General features: G+C 49.5%; 1 protein-coding gene across 1 annotated transcript in view; it reads right to left on the minus strand.

The window, feature by feature from the left end:
• Positions 1–11194: 11194 nt before the first annotated feature.
• LOC102399486 (cytochrome b5) overlaps positions 11195–20523 on the minus strand; it is a 47202-nt gene continuing 37873 nt past the window's right edge. Inside the window, exons 5-6 of the mRNA XM_044934803.2 lie at positions 14652–14801; positions 11195–11456 (exon numbers count right to left, since the gene is read on the minus strand). Of these exons, the coding sequence (XP_044790738.2) occupies positions 11309–11456; positions 14652–14801 (298 nt within the window). The 3' untranslated portion in view covers positions 11195–11308. The remainder of the gene's footprint in view (positions 11457–14651; positions 14802–20523) is intronic.

Raw genomic sequence — 20523 nt, forward strand, 5'->3', positions numbered from 1 at the left:
AGCTGTGAGAACAGAAAGCAAGAACTCTTCTGTGGGTTATTAGGTCCCACCCTGTGGTTCCCAGACAGAGGGCAAAAGAGCATCATCAACCCATCTACTGGCTTAAGACATTGCCATGTCCTGTGGGATGGTACCCAGCGTCCCTAGGGGCTGCCTGCCAGGCTGCTCTGTTCTTTCAGGGCCGCTGATGGGGTGCGTGATGGTCAGCTGGAGGGTGAGAAGAGAGGAGCCCAGGGCTACATGTCTTCACCAGGAAGGAGGATGGTCCCCATGCAGGGCTCCAGGACCTTGGGCAAGGGGTGTCTGAAGTTCACACAGGCATTTCATTCAGGGAGGATAAATCCATACCCAGAAAGGATGCCTTTCCATTCATGAAGAACCAGTCGTGATGAGAGGAGCACAACATCAGTACTTTACCACTAGGTTTCCAGCAATGCCTCTCATCCCTACCCCCAACAGTTACCAGGCAACAGCATCCATTCATGGTTGTCCTGCTGGCAGACTGGGCCCTTGGCAGTGGTGGTACCCAGGTTGCCTTGAGAAAGAGGATGTCTGTGCTGAGCAGTCGAAAACCTCCATCTCTGTTCCCATGACGCACTGAGCCTCCATGGAGCTGGAGGAAGATTCTGGTCCACAGCACAGACCATCTTGTCCACTGACTACTGAGTCTTCTCTGCAGTAGAGACCCTTTGACAAGCATTTACAGGGAGCAAAAATCCTGGGACCCACCGGGGTTATAGATCTAGGGGCAAAGGCAGGTGGCGAGAACAGACCTCAGCACACAGTCCTTGGGCAGGAAAGCCTGCTTTCCTCAGACAGGGAGAAATCTAGTGAGACAGGCTGGAGCAATCGGAGTAGGGGTTGTCCGGGTTCTTAGTTGAGTCCACTCAGCTGTCTCCCTCCCAAATCCCCAGGTCCCTCCTCTTCCCCGCTAATGCCATAAATTTAACATAAGGGACTTACTGTGGTTGTCATTTGGTTTTCTTTTTTAAATATATTATTATTCACTTATTTTTGACTGAGCTGGGTCTTCATTGCTGCTCACAGGCTTTCTCTGCTTGTAGCGAGTGGGGGCTGCTCACTAGCTGAGGCTGGAGGGCTTCTCATCGCAGGGCCTTCTCCTGTTGTTGGGCACGGGCTCTGGAGCTCAGGCTCAGTAAGTTACGGCTCACTGTCTTAGCTGCCCCCTGGCATGTGGAATCTTCCCAGACCAGGGATCTGACCCGTGTTCCCTGTGTTGGCAGGCAGATTCTTAACCACTAACCAACCCCCCAGGGAAGTCCTGGTTGTCATTTCTGCTGGCCACACAATTAGATACTGGGCCTGATCCACAGCCAGGCCCGCCTTGTGGCTACAAGAAATGAACTGTTGTTTTGACGCTGACCTCTGAGTGACCTCTTGGATTTGTGCCTAACCCAAGACTTCCAGCTCAGAACTGGACGGCCGTTTCAGAAGCTTTCCAGCACCATCTGCGTGATCATTATTACTGCACATCAGTGGAATGTAGCCTCTAGTTTGTATCCCAGACCCTTGAACTCAACCAGCATCCCAACTCAAACATCAGGTGACGGTTTAGCCCAGAGAGGTGGGAGCCATGGCAGGCCTGTCCAACAGAAAGCCAGCGCCAGAAAGTGCAGCCACCGCCTGAGACCCAAGGAAACATGGGGAGAAAAGCCCCTGTGGCCTGTCCCTTCCTCCTGCTCAGTCCTCCGACCCTGGTCTCCATTGACTGAATCACCTTTCTGCTGTTTTTGTTCAGTTGCGTAGTTGTGTTTGACTCTTTGAGACCCCATGGACTGCAGCACGCCAGGTTGCCCTGTTCTTCACCATCTCCCGGAGCTTGTTCACACTCATGTCCATTGCATTGGTGATGCCATCCATCTCGTCCTTTGTTGTCCCCTTCTCTTCCTGCCTTCAATCTTTCCCAGCATCAGGGTCTTTTTGAATGAGTTGGCTCTTCGCATCAGGTGGCCAAAGTATTGGAGTTTCAGCTTCAGCATCAGTCCTTCCAATGAATATTTAGTGTTGATTTCCCTTAGGATTGACTGACTAGTTTGAGAGTCTGGGAAACGGAGTCAGGGTCAGCTCCAAGTGACACAGAGCCGAACAGGGGACATATGAGGAAGAAATCTGAGAGCACAAACTGCCAAGGACCAGTACCCTGCACGGCAGGCTTAGGGTGAGTAGAACCCAGGTACATAAAGCAGGTCATGCTCACAAAACGGGCTCTGATGGGCAACAACCCCAAGGACTCGCCATGATGCATCTGAATGAACTCTTGTGACTTGTAAATAGAACTACTGAATGTGAATAAATGTCAAGGGCAAAGAAAACACAACAAAGGTAAAATCGAACAAGCAAATACCCATGTCAGATAAGGAGGTCACCACTCCTGATGTGAGGTTCTGGGTCCGGCGGATCCCTGTAGTCCACCTGGGAGGGGAGTGTGGACTTGCTCCGGGCAGAGCTGGAATGAGCTGGCCCCCTCGCCCACACACCTTCCAGATCACAGGTGCATCCAGAACTCTGCCCTGGCAAGCAGATTTCAAGCACCTCTTTTGCAACCCTCTACATATCTTTTCAAGACATACCAAGTATCTCAAGGAAGTCAAAACCATCGCTACTACCAGAGGTTAGACTTGGGGCTGGGGGTGGGGGAAATCAAACTTTTCAAGCTGCAAGAGGTCTTAGAGTGACCTCATCTAATAAGGAGCCACCTACAAGTGACATACTGTCTATCTTCAGGAGAAAGATGACTCGAATGTTACATTCAAAGGCTGATGCACTGTTGCGAGTCCTGATTTTAAGTTGCCGTTTCTTCCCTTTTGCAGAGGAGACCTGTTAACCCTGTTTTCCCTACACAGGCCCTTCTGCAACAAGGTGTACTCATCACCACCCAGGGCTCTGCCACTGAAGAAATCTGCACCCAAAGAGGGGCGTGGCTTGCTGCCCAAGGTCACACAGTCAAGGGCAAAGCCCACATTGAAAACCCACCTCTCCTTGCTCCCAAGCCCAGCGCTCCTTCCTGTTCAACCAGTGCCCGCTGCCAAGAAAAAGATGTGAGCTCTCACTTCAAGCCCAGGAGATTACGATGAGGCAACAGACCTCTAGTCCGGCCCAATGGCCCCCGAGGCCAGGCCGCCCTGCGAATGATCGATTGCGCCAGCCCCAAGCTGTGTCTCAAGACGGCTTGAAATATCAATCCCAACTGCGACATATGGGACTTCAAATGAAAAATTTGAGAAGAAGCCAGACTTGGGACAACCCAGGCTTTCATTTGGGAAGAAAGCACACAGTACTTCGAATCCTACGTGTCACGCACATTTATTTATCTCTTGTCTGGCTCTCGTCCTGGGCTCTCTCGGAACACGGGGCGAACGTCTGTGACGGCAGGGGTCCCACGCCCTCCCTGCCTGCACCCGCCCACCACCTGTGCTAGGTGCTCACAGCTCCGGGTCTCTAGAAACGAGTGGTTCCAACAGGGAGCAGCACTTGAAAAATACATGCTCAATAGATGAAAGCACCAATGAGGAGAAGGTGCTGGTCAGTCATCACGCTTTCTAGAGACTGACGATTCCTATAGTTCCAAAGGTGATGTGCCACGTGCTCAAGTTCTGCTGGCATCTTCCATCCACCAGGCAATATATGTGAAGCAGTCACAAATTAACAGTCCTTGAAATCGATTTCTAAATAATCAGCTGAGAAGTATAACTCCTAAAATATTTGTTGGAAGAATATTTATAGATGGCTTGTCGTTGTCATAAAATAATATGACATAGCATTATGCCTTAGCACTGTATAAGGGCTAATATGAACATTCTGGCTTTATTTATTTCTTTTTGGCTGTGCTGGGTCTTGGTTGCTCTGCGGGCTTTTCTCTAGTTGCAGTGAGTTGGGGCTGCTCTCTAGCTGCAGTGAGCGGGCTTCTCACTGAGGTGGCTTCCCTTGTTGCTGGGCGTGGGCTCGAGGGCACACTTGTGGCACACGGGCTCAGTGGTGGTAGCTCCCGGTGCCCTGAGGCATGTGCAATCTTTCCAGACTAGAGATCGAACACATGTCTCCTGCGTTGGCAGGGGAATTCTTCACTCCTGAGCCCCCAGGGAAGCTCCCATCCTTGCTTTTAACTTCAGAAATGTTTCTTAAGTAGGTTAATATGCCCTATGATATCTTTTTAAATATGAATTAAGATTTTATTGAGTGGTTTCCTTAGAAGACTATTCTGAAAAGGAAAATGAAAAGATAACTCAGTGAACATTGGCACAGACACAGATTGGATGGAACTTGAGTTCGTGAGCTTGGGTTTTTGCCATCGAAGCCTGTGATCTGAAACTGGGCTAGGAGGTCCCAGGAGGCCGATCCTGGGACAAGCCCACGAGAACAAGCAGTGCATGTGGGGGGTGAGCCAGGGAAGGGCAGACAGGCAGCCGAGGCTGTGACAGTGGAGGAGGGACAGGGTGCAGACATCAGGGCTCAGCGAGGGCATGGGGCACACTCCAGCCCGTCCCCTGCCGACAGGAGGAAGGGGAGGCGCTGGCCCCCCACTCCAGCCCTCACTGATGGAGCCGCTCCTAGGAGATCGCCTCCCAGGCGCTTTAAGCCCCACCAGCTGGCCAGCCACGGTCCAAGGCAGAGCCAGAGAACATCCCAGAGGCAGAGAACGCAGGGAGCCAACAGCTCCAAGGAGAAGAGGCCAGGGAGGCTAGGAGGATGTGGCCAGCTACTTGCCCTCTGCCCTCTGCTCTTCCTAGGCTTGGGAGCCCCAGGCCTCTACAAAGACTTAATATCATGGAGGCCTCCTCACCGGGGAATATCTCCTGTGATGCCCAGTCATTCTCCAGAAAGTACAGGCCCCAGCTTCCCTGGACGAGTGTGGACACCCTAAGTGAGGGGTGCTGTAGCCTGGTCCAGTGATGATAACATTGCTGAAAGACAACCATTTTATTAATGAAAACCACACGCTCCGTTTATATACACTTTCTGCATCAGAAATGCCATTTCAGAAACAAATATGTTGACAACCCAGGACATCGAAAGAAGAGACTCACTCATAAAAAACAAAGCCAGGGAAGCAAGTCATTACTCACCAAAGAAATGTCAAATGTGCTAGAAGAAAATATCCTTTAGCTCACCAACCGGTGGCTGATCTGCTAGGTACTAGTGAGCAGTTTGCACCTTTTGGTGGCTCAGGGAGTCCTGGAGAAGAAGAGCGGCCTGGCTGGGGCTTGGCTGGGAAGGACAGAGACACGACGAGGGGGTCAGAGGAGTGGAGCGTGGGGTGCAGACCCACGCTGGGCAGGGCGGTCCTGGCTCCTGGCCACAGCTCCGGCAAGCACAGGAGACCCAGTGCAAGCGGCAGACCCAGGCCCACCATGACATCCCGCAGCCACCGGGAGACACACTGCATTCTCTCTCGCCACTTCGCCCGCCAGGGTGCCATCCAGGTTCTGATTTTGCCAACAGACCCCCTTTATGGATTTTTCCGTCCAGCACAGCGAGCGCCCAGGATCTGGTACTCCATTCATCTACCGTGTCTCCTTAGTCACCTTTACCCTGGAACATTCCAGCAGCTTAAAAAAAAAAATTTTTTTTTATGGTATTTGGTTTCTGAAGAATAATTTCCTCCTCCCTTTTGAATAGAATTGCTCTCATTTAGGGCTGGACACCTTTCTTGCCGGTGAGCCACATAAGCAATGCTGTGTTCCCTGCAGATGTGCAGTGGCCTCTGGACCCTCTCTGACAATGCCCATCAGGCGTCACCCAGTTCCTATAGCGTGGTTCCTCTGTGGGCTTCCCAGGTGGTGCTAGTGGTAAAGAACCTGCCTGCCAGTGCAGGAGACACAGGAGATCCAGGTTTGATCCCTGGGTCAGGAAGATCCCCTGAAGGAGAGAATGGCAACCCACTCCAGTATTCTTGCCTGGAGAATCCCACAGACAGAGGAGCCTGGGGGCTTTAGTCCATGGGATCACAGAGTCGGACACGACTGAGTGACTTAGCACATACACATGGTCCCACTGGTTCCCCTGCAAAGGGTGCACGTGTGCTGATCTTCACAAACCTCCCCTTAGACTCAGCATCCAGCAGGAATTCTTGCCTGAGTCCATCTTTACCATGACGGCTGCACACGATGGCCCATGGCTGACACTCCTCACACGTCACCAGCCAGCACTGGGCATTCCTGTAACCCTCCTTTCTCTCCCATTTATTTATCGTTTAATTATCATTATGGCCTGAAGGTTGCTATTTTTTAAATAGTCAATAAGTCTTTACTGTGCTTAATTGGCTGCTGAAATTGAGCTAGATTTGGCCGATGAAATCCCATCAAGTCGGCTCCCGTGTCCTTTCAACACGCCCCATCTTGATTTTTAATCGCTCCTCATTTTGTGGCATATGCTATCCCACACTCATGCAGTCTACGCTGTCGTAACTCTGACATCAGCCATCTCTACGAGGAGTCCGGCTGGCTCCTTTTGGTGGGAAATAGTACTCGACACCAAGGTCTGGGTGCGGGTGTGCTCATTGCTCCGAGGCGTACTTGCTCCTAGGCCCTTCGATGGACACAGCGCTCAACAATGTCTTGAATGACTGGACAAATTCGTGCATCCCTGTCTTAGGGATGTCCTTTCCAAGGGTCAGCTTTTATCAGAACCAGCATCATAAAACACAGTTCTCTCCCAGGAACAAAGGGTCCTAGAGTTCAGATGAAGAGAAAATCGATACAGACACTGTGATAAACGACTGGGTTTCCGGTGCAAAGGGTGCGGCTCTGCACACATATCGCCAGGATCAAACGTCCCTCCAGGATGGAGCTGTCAATATCTGAAACCCCATATGGGTCACTAGGGTTTGAATCTTTCCCGTGACCTTGGACAGCAAGCCACCAGCATACTTTAACTAAAAAACAGAGCAGTGAACTTTCTGGGACCTTCATGGAAACCATGGGGAGCACTCTGCCGTCATGTCGATGAGATGAATTCAAGGATGCCCACGGACGCTCTGCGGCAGCCTGGCACCAAAGAGCATGTAGCCCTTGTCCACAATAAACATAGATACTTTACAAAAAGGCACACACAGGCCTATGGTTGCAGCCTTAAACTGTCTTCTAGATGTGGGAATATTAGCCAAGAGCCCTTCCCCTCGCCTTCCTCTTACCCCTCCTCCAGCATTTCAGAGAGTAAGGACTGGACTACATCTAGCTCCAAGAGTACTCTTGGTTATCAGGATACTCATAGCTTTGGGGCTTTGAGATGGTAAATATTCATGATATGTGAAGCAGCATGACCCATAACTGTATGGTCTTAATTACATAAAAATGGATGCTTAGCTGTGAAAATACACAAGTGAGACCTAGAGGGACACACCAAACGGTAAACTGCTTAAGCTTATGAATGAGTTTGTTTTTTGCTTCTTGTATTGCTTGGTTTCCTATTGTGCATGTGTTAACGTCTAAGAAATAAATGTCATTTTGAAAACCTTAAAAAAATAATCACATGGCTCATTGTGCTTTTTAAACCACTGTCTTTTGAAAAATTTCAAGCGCACACAACCACGCAAGAACCCGTGTGGCCTCACCCACCGTTCTTGGTTTGTCCACACCCCTTGCTCCCCCATACGTTCTGGCAAGAGAATTTTAAAGCAAACTTTAGACATATTTTCATATGCATCTCCAAAACTGAGGACAACACCATTATCATCTCCAACAAAATAAAAAGCAATAATCTAATTATCTGATAGTACCCAGCTGATGGGAAGCTCCCTTGGAGGAGGGCATGGCAACCCTCTCTAATGGATACAGGAGCCTGGCAGGCTACAGTCCATAGAGGTTGGACATGACTAAAGAGACTGAACACAGCACACATGCCCAGTCTATGCTTAATCTTCTCCAGTTATCTCAAAAGTGTCTTTTCATACTTGATCTAAATTAAAATCTCAGCAAACATGATGGGTCTATCTCTTACGAGTATTTTAACCCATAATAGTTCTTCCTTTTTAATTCCATTTACTTGTTGAAGAAACTGGGTTCTTATAGAAATTCCCATGTCTTGGATATGGCCGATTGCCAGATTAACTCTTAATATATGAGAAACAATTAGTCCAGGAGAAATTCCCCAGCAACCCAGTGTGTGGTTAACCCAGTGGGTGACATGGTGATAAGAAGTATGATTGAAAGGGCCCATGGGGGCCATTCAGCAGGTGGGAAAAGCCCAGACAAAGGGGCAGGAAGAAGGAGGCATTCCTAACTCAGGAAAATGCCTCTAGGAATTTGACGTGGGTTCAGCTGACAGAAGGCGGTCCCCGCGGGTAGTTGACAGGTGGGGACCAAGGAACTGGTGTACGTTGGTCACAGGAAAGCCCAAGTCTTCTTTTCCAAAGCTATGAAGGGAGGGCCTTTCCATGGGCGTCCACCATGTGGCTGCCAGCCTGCATTTCTGATCCTCTGCCCTCTCTGCACTGGTTCATATTACAGAAAGCATCACATTACCACCATTCTTATCACCAACAAATGAAAACACGCCTCAGTTCATTTTACAACCTTTCAAACAAACCTGAATGCCCTTTCGATCGCCTTTCAATGTGCATTCTTATTTAATTAACAGGCTTACTTGAATCTTTCCTACTGTTTAAATATCTGGGTATGCTATGAGGCCAAGGCCCATGGGCACACGGACACGCATGACCTCTTACCCTGTGGGAGAACCAGGGTGGGTCAGCCTCTCTTAACCCGGCGTCTCATACGGGGCACCGCCCCATTTCTCCCCTGATCTAGTTTCCTGGAGATGCTGGTCACAAGAGGCCACACACCAAAGGGGCTGAAAACAACAGACACAGACTGCCTGGCAGCGCTGGGGGCTGAAAGTCCAAAACTGAGGTGTGGGCAGGGCTGTGCCCCGTCTGAGCCCAGCAGGGCAGGGGCCCGCCTCCCAGCCCGGGAGGCTGCGGCAGCCTTTGTCTTCCTCAGCTTACGGTTGCATCGCTTTCTCTCTGCCTTCACCGGCACAAGGCGTTCTGCCTCAGTCTGTCTCCCTGAGAGCATCTTATAGGGACACTGATCATACTGGATCAGGGCCTACCCTGCTCCAGTAGACCACATCTTAACAATGGCATCTGTGACCACTCTATTTCTGAATAAAGTCACATCCTGAGGTGCTGGGGCTTTGGACTCCAACATGTCTTTTCCGGAGGACATAGCTTTTAACCCATCACATTCTTCTCGCCCATATAATTTCAATATAAATAAGCACACAGGTGTAGCTACAACAAAGTACAGATTATCAAGCCCCCCACAACTGAAAATTATACATCTGCCCTATCCAGACCTACCTATGGAATTCTCCAGGCCACCAGTGTCTGGAGACTTTTTGTTGTTGTTGTTCAGTCGCTAAGTCATGTCCGACTCTTTCACGTCTCCTTGGACTGTAGCTCTGGAGGTCTTTACGATGCCACTGTTCTAGAAAGCAGTTCACCACGGTTCCTTTACCAGTAAACAATAAGTGTACGAGCTCCTATGAGCCAGGACAGGGTGGAAGGAACACAGAGATACCGGGAACCAGAGGGGGCAGGATGCCGAGAGCAGAGCCAGGTCCAGAAGCCTGCACACAGCCAGAGCAGTGACTTAAGACACACACGCGTGGGTCCTCCGAGCTGAGTGACCTTCTGCAAGTCCCTGAGCTTTGCTGAATCTCCTTGTCCTTCTCTGTGAGAGGCTAAGTGGGCTTGCAGGGTTGCTGTGAGGCTGGAGTGAAAGGATGGAGGCGTGATGCTCAGCAGACAGCGGTCAGGAAACGGCAGATATGGCCGCCTGCTTCAGCCAGGCACAGACGGCACGGAGGAAATGCTGGAACCCACCCCAAGGACTTGCATGCCCGGGGACTGTCTGGGCTCCCGCCTCCTCGCAGGCTTGTCAGGGTGACTCGCACACTTCAGAGGCAGGCTCTGGGGCGGCAGAGGGGCCACCCCGCAGGGCTGCCCCATCGGGGACGCCTGGGGCTGAGAGAACCGTCATGGGTGGTTTGAACCTCAAACCAACAGGAAGGAAGCTTGTGGTTCACAGAAGCAGCACCTCGACCTGGTGTGCACGGGGTAAACTTTGACACAAACTCTGCTCTGTGGAGAGATGTGGAGAAAGGAAAGGTGACCCACGGGTGCGCCTGTGGCATTCCCGGGGAGGCGAGATGACCGGCAGTGATATTCCTGCTGGCCAGGAGTCTCGTCGCCGGGGCAAGGAGGGGAGGAATCAAGCACTGTCCTCGAGCGGCTGAGAATGGGGGGTGCAGGTGTCCGCTGGGGCGCACGGATGGGGGTCGTCACAAAGGGCAGGGGGTGCTCAGTTTAGGGACTGACGCGTGTTGCCCCATAGAATCGCAGAAACGAGTGAGAAGGCTCTGGGAATGCAAATGTGAGAATGCCATGTAGCAGAGGGACGGAATTCTGCACCAGATGCTTCCGCGGCTCTTCCCCAGTCCAGCAAATCACACCCACTCTGAACCAGAGGTCATGATAATGTGTGACCAAGGGTTCTATCCAAGGTCTAGATGACGGAGCAGAAATCCAGAGCAAATAAACACCTGGCTGATAAGATAAAATCAAACGGGTATGCAGTCTCTGCCAAAGGCTCTTGGCTTACCTGGCTCCCGGGTGCACTCTTCCCCACTTGAGCTCAGCAGAGTGGCTGCAAGGAGCTTGTCTCACATCCCACACCTGTGCCTTTCATCTGCACCCACTGTGCAGGAACACGGGCTCACTACTTCCGTGTCGATTCTGGTGGAAGAGTCTCCCCAAAACCTGACAGGCATCTCAAAGTTAGGGTCAACATCGGAAATATAAGGAAAGATGCAATCGTTCTTTGGAATGAAATGATTTATATTTATATGTTAGGAGACATGGGAGTTACAGGTTCTCAATGCTATCAGACCCTAATTGTTGTTTTCGTTGCTACATCATGTCCAACTCTTTGCAACTCCACAGACTGTAGCTGCCAGGCTCTTCTGTCCATGGGATTTCCCAGGCAAGGCTACTGGATGGAGTGGGTCACTATTTCCTTCTCAAATCAGACCCCATATGCACTCTTTGAAAACTAAGGTTTTGTGATGCTGTCTTAGCCTGAAGTAATTCCTAGATGATAGCACTTACACACTCTCGGAAGGAATCATCATAATAACCTCAATCTAATATGAAGGGAAAATAAAATGGAAGCAGTTCATAATTACAGAGTAACATTTATTTCAATACATTAAATGCTTGAGGACGGTTTTGCCAGAAGACAAAAAGGGTCCAGGCACGTGTCCAAAGTACCCGCAAGGCGGCAGTGCATCACCGCCAAGACGCACTAGGGCTGCGCTCTGCAACCAGGGCCACGGTTTGGACACAGAGATCACCCGACCCAGGAGGGCTCATCCAGGAGCTGCAGAGTCGGTAGCCGACAGTTAGCAGACGCACACAGGTCCTCCCGGCATCTGTACTGGAAAACGCAAAGCAGACCGTCCAGAAGTCAAGACAAGGTCTGGGGACAAACTCACTGGGCAAATAATGGCACAAAAGGAGACAACGGTCAGAAATAAACAGGGAGCCGCGGTCCCCTAGAGATGTCTCTGATCCTGCCCCAGGCTCTCAGCCCGGGTTCCATCGCATGCACTCATTCCCACGCCTTCTCTTTGACACGCTCTGACTCAGCTCCTGCCCCGCAGAGTCAGCCTGGAGTGGAAAGGAAGTTTTGATGAGGCCTGTTTGTTTGAGTCTGCTCCAGTGCTGGCCTGAGAAATGCCAATGCCAGGGGAGCTCCAGCTGTGAGGAGGTGTGACTTCTAAATCTTTGTTCATCACAGACTCAACAGAGAGCTTGAGGCTCTATTTACACAGCGTCACATCTATTGCAAACGCCTCTTCTTCCCAGGTAAAGACTGAAAATTAGATCACTTGACTAGTGACCTTGGGATTGGAGCTGACACAAGCCTGTACCACACTTGCACAGAGCAGACGTGCCCACAGGCCTGCCTGACTCTGCCCACAAGCCTCGCAGCACCTTTGGCCAAGCTGTCCTTCCAGAAGGTGCTGAGTCATGTGCACTGGGAAGGCAGGGAAGGGCACTGCCAAGCAGGGAAGAGGTTTTCAACTGAGAAGGAACAGCAGACCCTGACGAAACCACCCAAGGCCGAAACTATCCATGACAGTCACAGGGTTTCGTTCTGGGCTCCCATCTACTGTCAACCAATATTTCAGAAACTGAGACCTGATGGAAATAAAAAGGTGTTTGCTTTTGGAGTTTGTGTCTCCAAAAAGGTGCTTGCTTTTGGAGTTTGTGCAGGCCATGGACTGCAGCCGTGGACACACAATTTCAAGAAGTACCTGGATCGCACTCTGTCAGACTAAAAACAGCGGGGGAAGTCTATAAAGGCAAAACCCACAAGATTTCAGTTACAAGAGTTATTTATCAAGAAGTATCACTGGATCTGGCAAGAAGTGAGGGTGCTTGTTAAGTCAGGGTTGGCGGGGGGCTGCAATGGTTCAGAGTTACAAGAGGGGACTTTGAGACGGTCAGGTTGCAGCCGGCAGGAGTGACTGGTGGTGTCCTTGGTACAGTTCATAGCAGATGGCTGAGGCTCTCAGCGGTGCAGAGATGTGTCTGAGTCCAGATCCTCAGGGGCAGTCCGACTCCATTTCTGCACGCCTGAGCTGTGATAACTCTGGTATAACTTCACTTTGTCATCACTGCCAGGTCCTTGCGCTTCACGTGCAAAACACACAGTGCCCCTGCTCGCCCGGGAGCCGTTTCTCCATCGCAGCTCATGTCAGGTCCTGTGCTTCTCCTGGCCTTGCTCTCGGCTCCCCTGGCTTTCGTGAGGACATACATGTAGGAGCAGACAGAGCCCAAGGAGTCGGATGACCTCCAAACTGCCCACACTGAAGAGCTTTATAAAGCCCCCTCCCCAGACGACATCTGGACCGGCTGCCTCCAGCCATGTCCCTGCACGAGCTGGTTCTGGACGCTGCCCCAGTGCCGCTTTCCCAGGACAGACGAGCCCGTCTGGATCTAGTAGCCATTTCATTTTAATTGCTTTTCTTCCCCCAACGAGAAGTAAAACCAATTTCTGGCACATCACTTTTCTGCTCTAAAAAGTTAAAAACGTGGGCCCTGGGTCACAGTTTCCCTGAAATTCTGGCCCAGTGTTAACATTACCAGCAGGTTGGGGTGCAGTGATTTCTCCCCAACTTCATATATTGAAGTCCTAACCCCCAGCATGAACTTGTTTGGAAATGAAGCAACTAGCCAAGGCAATGTCAAGCTGGAGCAGGCTGGCCCCGCATCCGGTGTGGCTGGTGTCCTCACCAGATGGCCTGGGAGGACACACCCATGGTAAATACTGTGAAGACAAGGGCGGAGATGGGGTGATGATTCTGTGGACCAAGGCCATCGGAGCCAGTGAACCCCCGGAAGCTGGGAGAAAGACACACACACGTATATACATCACATTAATATACGCTTATTTAAATATATATATATGGGATCTTTCCTGGTGGCTTAGTTGGTAAAGAATCTGCCTGCAATGCAAGAGACCTGGGTTTGATCCCTGGATCGGGAAGATCCCAGGGAGAAGGAAATGGTAACCCACTCAAGTACTCTTGCCTGGAGAATTCCATGGATAGAGGATCCTGGTGGGCTACAGTTTGCAGGGTCGCTTTATTATTTTCTCATTTGGTTATACTTAAGGACAACTGTTAAATCAGGCACACTGGGTATTAAATACATCATTTTCTTCTCTTCTGCCCACACAAGAATCAAAGGCAGCTTAAACAGTGCAAAGGAAGGAGTTGGTTCCGCCTTTAAGGAGAAAAGGTTACAATGAAAAGACTCATCTCATGTGACTGTCAAACACTGCTGAATTCTAGGAACCTGTCTCCACTTGGGAAAGGGGAACACTGGCAGATGCTTGGAATCTGACTCTCACTTTAACAGTATAATTCTTTGCAATTCTTTGTTTTGACCCCTTGGGAATAAACTGGGCTTCCCAGTTGGCGGTAGTGGTAAAAAAAAAAAAAAAAAACTAGCTTGCCAATGCAGGAGACATAGAAGACACAGGTTCGATCCTTGGGTAGTGAAGATCCCCTGGAGAAGGAAATGGCAACCCATTCAAATACTCTTGCCTGGAGAATCCCATGGACAGAGGAGCCTGGCGGGCTACAGTCCATGGGGTCACAAAGAGTCAGACACGACTGAGCGACTTAGTACGACGCACAGGAATAAGGTGGTTAAAGACTTTAATAGTCCCCTGGTGGTCAGCCCTGGCAATGCAAGAGATTGCCTGGCAGGAAGCACACCAACAAGCTGAGCTGTCTCCTGTGTGCTTTGTCTCAGTAAGGAGCATAGGCAAATTTTTTTTGAGACAGAGTGTAGAAACAGACAACCTGATGTCATCGAGAGCAAGGGGACCATCTTCGACTAGTAAACGAGTTTAATTCAATTTCCCTGCCTTGAGGGAAAGAACCATGAAATCGCAAATCCAAAGAATTCTTGATTTGAAATGTTAGGGCTGGGAGGCTTTGTCTACAATGCGTTTCACCCTGTGGTTGGGTTCAAGCCACCCTTTGATGACTGGAAGAGCAAGAAGTGCTAGAGCCTCCACAGACCTTGGCTGGACCAAGAAAAGCCCAGGACTTGCCTTCTTTGGCTTATGGAGCAGGCGTCATCCCTCCTGGACATCAGCTCCCACCCTGGCAAGGGGCAGGAGTGAGGAGGCCGGGGTGCAGTGCCCCACAGGGTACCCCACCTGCCTGGGGCCCCATCAGCTCGGCCAGGAATGGAGGAGGCGCTGTCAGGAGAAATCAGAAAAACAGACACACGTGACGGAGGAGCAGGAGGTGTGTAGACTCTGACTTACCGATTACTCTTCCCTCAGTTAAGCAAATGCTTGTTCCCTGAGGAAACACCATGAGTTAATAACACTAATTAACTACGGTTAATTAACTAATTAACTACAGTCTCAAGTTATTGAGCAATATGAGGAGGAAAGATCAACTGTCTGATGTATGCACGGTCTAACCCACAAAACCTTCCTTCAGCCAGCAAGTTTGGTGTTGGCCCGACTTACCTCACTGCACCGAAATCCCTTCTGGCTTTTCCCAAGTATTAACTTAGAGTTGAAAAAGCTGCGGGCACCTGGAGGCCCCGCCATCCATCCTAATACATTTCCAGAAGGCACTTGTTTTCAACTGGGCTTCCCAGGTGGTGTTAATGGTAAAGAACCAGCCTGCCAACGCAGGAGATGCAAGTTTGATCCCTGGGTCAGGAAGATCCCCTGGAGGAGGTCATGGCTCCCCACTCCAGTATTCTTGCCTAGAGAATCTCATGGACAGAGGAGCCTGGTGGGCTACAGTCCATGGGGTCATACAGTTGGACATGACTGAAGTGACTTAGCACGTAGATGCTTAAGAGGAGGCAACATTCATGGCAGACACGGCTCTCCTCAAAGATAGCTGTTGTCCCCCTCACCCTCTGAGTCTGAGGACGTTCCCCAAATGGAGGAGGACTCCTGCCAGTGAATTCACTCCAAGTCACCGAGCTGGGCTGAGATCTGCTCTGAATCAAATTCTCCCGGGCAGGGACTCTCAGAAACCTGGGGTCGGTTAGTCCGAGCCTGCCCTCATCTGCCCACCTTGGGCATCCGCCAAGCAGCCTATGGCCATCGCTGCTACAGAGCAAACCGGTGCATCTCTGTGTCACCTGGGTGTCAGCAGCAGGGGGCCCAGTAGCAGCAACAGCGCCACAGAGGTGTCCTGGAGTGGTCAGCGCCCAGCTTCTCCTCGGTGTGAGGCTCTGAGTTCCAGCCTGTCTTAGCTACAGCTCACCTCAGACTGACTTAGACATTCAAAGGGATTTATGAATGTCAACTCTTAGGATGAACCAAAAGAAACTGCCATTCTTATAGGTCAACATCTGTCAATTTATCAGCAATACCATAGGCTTCTGACCTCAAGAAAAGCCCCATGATAGATCTGAAAGAGAGGCATGATCCCGCAGCTCAGCCAGTGTCTCTAAGAATGCAGATTTTCTCAGTCTTTTCAATCTCTCTTCCATGGGGACAGGCTCATCTCCAGACCTCATGAGTCTCCACCCCAGTAGGACCCAAGATACCTCATGATGCCAAAATGGCTACAGCAGCCCGTGACATCTACTTTTACATCTATCATTCAGGAGAAGAGAAAGTCTCTTCTGACAGCACACACAGAGGAGGGAAGGAGTTTCACTTCCCCATTATCACTGGCAAACAGCTCTTCTGCCTCTTTGGTTCTGATAGTGCAAAATATTTTCCCACTGTGGCCAAGAGATGGGATTTTTTTTTTTTTTAGCTCAAGAAAATTAATCATCTTGGATTTAGGAGTTGGGTCAATCCTACCCATATCACATTGCAGAGAAGGATGAGGCTGGTCTCCTAAGAGACAGATCTGGGTTGTATTACTGGAAGCACTTGAATTGTGTTTCCCAGGGCTATAGTTAAAAGCATATTAAAAGACATTTGCTTCTTGGGAGAAAAGCTATGACAAACCTAGGCAGTGTATTAAAAAGCAGAGATGTCACTTTGCGACAAAGGTCTGAATAGTCAAAGCTATGGTTTTTCCAGCTGTCATGTACAAATGTGAGAGTTGGACCATCAAGAAGGCTGAATGCCCAAGAAATTATGCTTCCTAACTGTGGAGCTGGAGAAGACTCTTGAGAAAAGTCACCTGGACAGCAAGGAGATCAAACCACTCAATCCTAAAGGAAATCAGTCCTGAATATTCATTGGAAGCACTGATGCTGAAGCTGAAACTCCAGTACTTTGGCCACCTGATGCGAAGAACCAACTCACTGGAAAAGACCCTGATGCTGAGAAAGACTGAGGGCAGGAGGAGAAGGGGATGACAGAGGATAAGATGGTTGGATGGCATCACCAACTCAACGGACATGAGTCTGAGCAAACTCTGGGAGCCGGTGCACAGTCCATGGGGTCACAGAGAGTTGGACATGACTCAGCTTTAAACGGAAGAGGGACATAAGTGAAGAGGGCTACACACTGACTCGGGCGGGAGCAGGTTCACGAGGAGAGAGATGAAAGTGTTACGGAATCCAGTTTGAACTTGAAAAGTAAAGAACAAATCAAGAATGGGCATAATGAGCAGAAGAGATGATTCTGAAACATAATAAGCAGTCACGGCATTGGAGATAAAGGCAATGATTTCCCTTAAAGCATTTTGTTCTAATTTATGAAAAGTGAAAGTGTTAGTTGCGTCCAACTCTTTGTGACCTCATGGACCGTAACCCACCAGGCTCCTCTGTCTATGGTATTCTCCAGGCAAGAATACTGGAGTAGGTAGCCATTCCCTTCTCCCTTTCTCCAGGGGATCTTCCTGACCCAGGGATCAAACCTGGGTCTCCTGCATTGCAGGCAGATTCTTTACTGTCTGAACCACCAGGGACTTTAGCCAAAAACATTGAGCTGTTCCCAGTTGTATCTGTTGGGAATTCTCCTATGAGATATCCAGTGTTTCACTGTCTAGGGGTAAATCAATGACCAATCTCACACCAAGAGGAAAGAGAAATATGCTTTCTCTAGTTATCATCGGCCTCAGTGGTAAGTCTTGAATACTCAAATAATCAGTTTTCCCAGAAGGAAAGTGTCACTCAGAGCCCTTAAAACCTACAGCTTTTTGTTAAAAGGAAGGATTTTAGGGAGGGCTTACTGCCAAGTAAACTTTACCAGCTTGGAAGAGTCTACAGGCTTAGGTCTGGGGTGGCTTTGCTGAAGTCATGAGATACTGCAGCTCAGCATAGATAAACAGTAACTAGCAGAAGTTAATCAAACTCAGCTCCAAGAGCACAGAACTTCCCTGACCTCTGGGTGTGTAAGCAGCCTTGCCCTCCTGTTTGCACCTGATAACCTTCCAGCCTCCCTCACCCTCCATCTTTTGGACAGGCTCCAGGGCTAGGTACTAACCTCACTGGCCAACTGGTTCTGACATGCTAAGAATATCAGTGCTTTGTCAGATAACACCTTTCTCCACCTCTTGTCATTGCTGAGAAACTGCTAGAGCCTAAACATACCTGGGCTTCCCTGGTGGCTCAGTGGTAAAGAATCTGCCTACCGATGCAGGAGATACGGGTTCGATCCCTGGGTCAGGAAGATGCCCTAGAGGAGGAAATGGCAACCCACGCCAGTATTCTTGCCTGGGAAATCCCTTGGACAGAGGAGTCTGGTGGGCTACAAGTCTCTGGAGTCACAAAGAGTAGGACACGACTGCACACCTGAGCAAAAACACACCTGGGCTCCAGTATACAAAACTGGGAGCCTTCTGGCTGCAGTTCTTAAAGTTAATATCCTTACAGGCTGAAGAGCAGCCCTGCCAGGTGCCTTCAGCACTGCCTTAGACTTAGCGCCATCACTAAAGCCTTTGTGCAAGAGTGACATCAAAGTGGTATTTTAGAACCACATAATAAAGCAAACAAAAGATTAGAAACAGAGATGTGAGGTGGGAGACCAGCTAAGGGACCTCAGTCATTTATTAGTTTAGTTAATCAGTCAACAGACACCTCCTCTGTCCGATGAATTGGACAAGGCTTAAAGGATACACCATGGAACAGAGCTAGTAGCAGGAAAAGGCAGGGAGCATTTGCAGCAGACATTCAGAAGAGAAGAGCTGAAGGCCTGCACTAAGGCGGGGACACTGGAGGTAGAGAAGGGAGGTGGCTTTGAGTAGAGAACAGACAGACCAATAGAGCTGTTTCTTATTTTTATCTGCACAAGTTATACATTTTCATTCAAAAAACATAAGAGAACAAAATATTAAGTAAAAAGAAAGAGTCCTTTCTCTGTCTTCACACCCCACATCTCTCAAGAGGCCACTTCTACCAGAGTGCTGATTTCAGGAAGTGATGCAGTGTGTGAGTGCGATGCGAGTGACTCCCAAAGCTGGCATGACCAGACGGATGCTTCCAAGACGACAGACACGTGAAAGGACCAATGTCTTGGAGGCAGAAGCTGTTTGAGCTTCCCTGGTGGCCCAGCAGTAATGAATCCGCCTGCCACTGCAGGAGATGCAGGTAGACATGGGTTCGATCCCTGGGTGGGGAAGATTCTCTGGAGGAGGAAATGGCACCCCACTCCAGTGTTCTTGCCTGGAGAATCCCATGGACAGAGGAGCCTGGTGGGCTACAGTCCCTGAATTAGTAAAGAGTTGGACAGGACTTAGCGACTGAACAACAACAGGGGCTGTTTGTGCTGAATTTTTTTTATAATTTTATTTTTTTTGGCTGTGCTGGGTCTTCGCGGCTGTGCGGGCCTTCTCTAGTTGCGGCACATGGCCTTCTCATTGTGGTGGCTTTTCGTGTGCAGCATAGGCTCAACAGGTGTGGCTCATGGTCTTAGTTGCTCCATGGCATGTGGGATCTTCCCGAATCAGGGATCAAATCCATGTCTCCTGCATTACCCATGTCCACGGGATTCCTTCCCACGGAGCCACCAGGGAAGCCCCGCGCTGAATTTTTATAACAGCTTTATTGACCTATATTATAATCCCACACCATACAATTCACCCATTTTAAACCGCATAATTCAACGTTTTTTAGTACTGATACATTCACAGATATGTGTAGCTATCACCCTAATCAATTTTAGAACATTTTCATTACCACCAAAAGAAATCCCATATGCACTATCGGTCACTCCCCACTTCTCCACAGCCGTAGGCAACCCCCTTCTGTCTCTACAGATGTGCCTGTTCTGAGCACTTCATATAAATGGAGTCGTACACAGTAGGGCCTTTTGTGGCGACTTTCACTCGGCACACTGTTTCCAGGATTCAGCCATGTTGTAACATACATAGCACTTTTTATCATCCAATAATCCTCCACTGCATGGATATAAAACATCTTTTATCCATTCATCTGTTGATGAACAAATACTTGGGTTGTTTCAACTTTTTGGCTATTATGAATAACACTGCTGTGAACATTTATGTACAAGTTTTTGTATGAGTTTTCTGTTGTTTTAGTCGCTAAGCTGTGTCCAACTCTCTTGTAACCCCATGGACTGTAGCCCACCAGGCTCCTCTGTCCATGGGACTTTCCAGGCAAGAGTACTGGAGTGGGTTGCCATTTCCTTCTCCAGGGGATCTTCCTGACCTAGAGATCAAACTCATGTCTCCTGTTTAGTAGGTGGATTCCTTACCACTGTGCCACTTGGAAAGTCCCTTTGTATGAGTACCTGTTTTCAATTTAATTGAACACATTGAATTTTGGGGTCATAGGTAATTCTATGTTTAATTTCTTTTAAACAGAAGTATAGGGTGGTACAGTGGTAAAGAGTCTGCCTGCCAGTGTTGGAGATGCAGGAGATATATGTTCAGTCCCTCGGTCAGGAAGATCCTCTGGAGTAGGAAGTGAAAACCCACCCCAGTATTCTTGCCTGGAAAATTCCATGGACAGAGGAGCCTGGCAGGCTACAATCCATTGAGTCCCAAAGAGTCAGGCATGACTGAGCACACATGCACATAATTGAC

Source organism: Bubalus bubalis, chromosome 22 (genome assembly GCF_019923935.1).
Source record: "Bubalus bubalis isolate 160015118507 breed Murrah chromosome 22, NDDB_SH_1, whole genome shotgun sequence".
NCBI classification, from domain to species: Eukaryota; Metazoa; Chordata; class Mammalia; order Artiodactyla; family Bovidae; genus Bubalus; species Bubalus bubalis.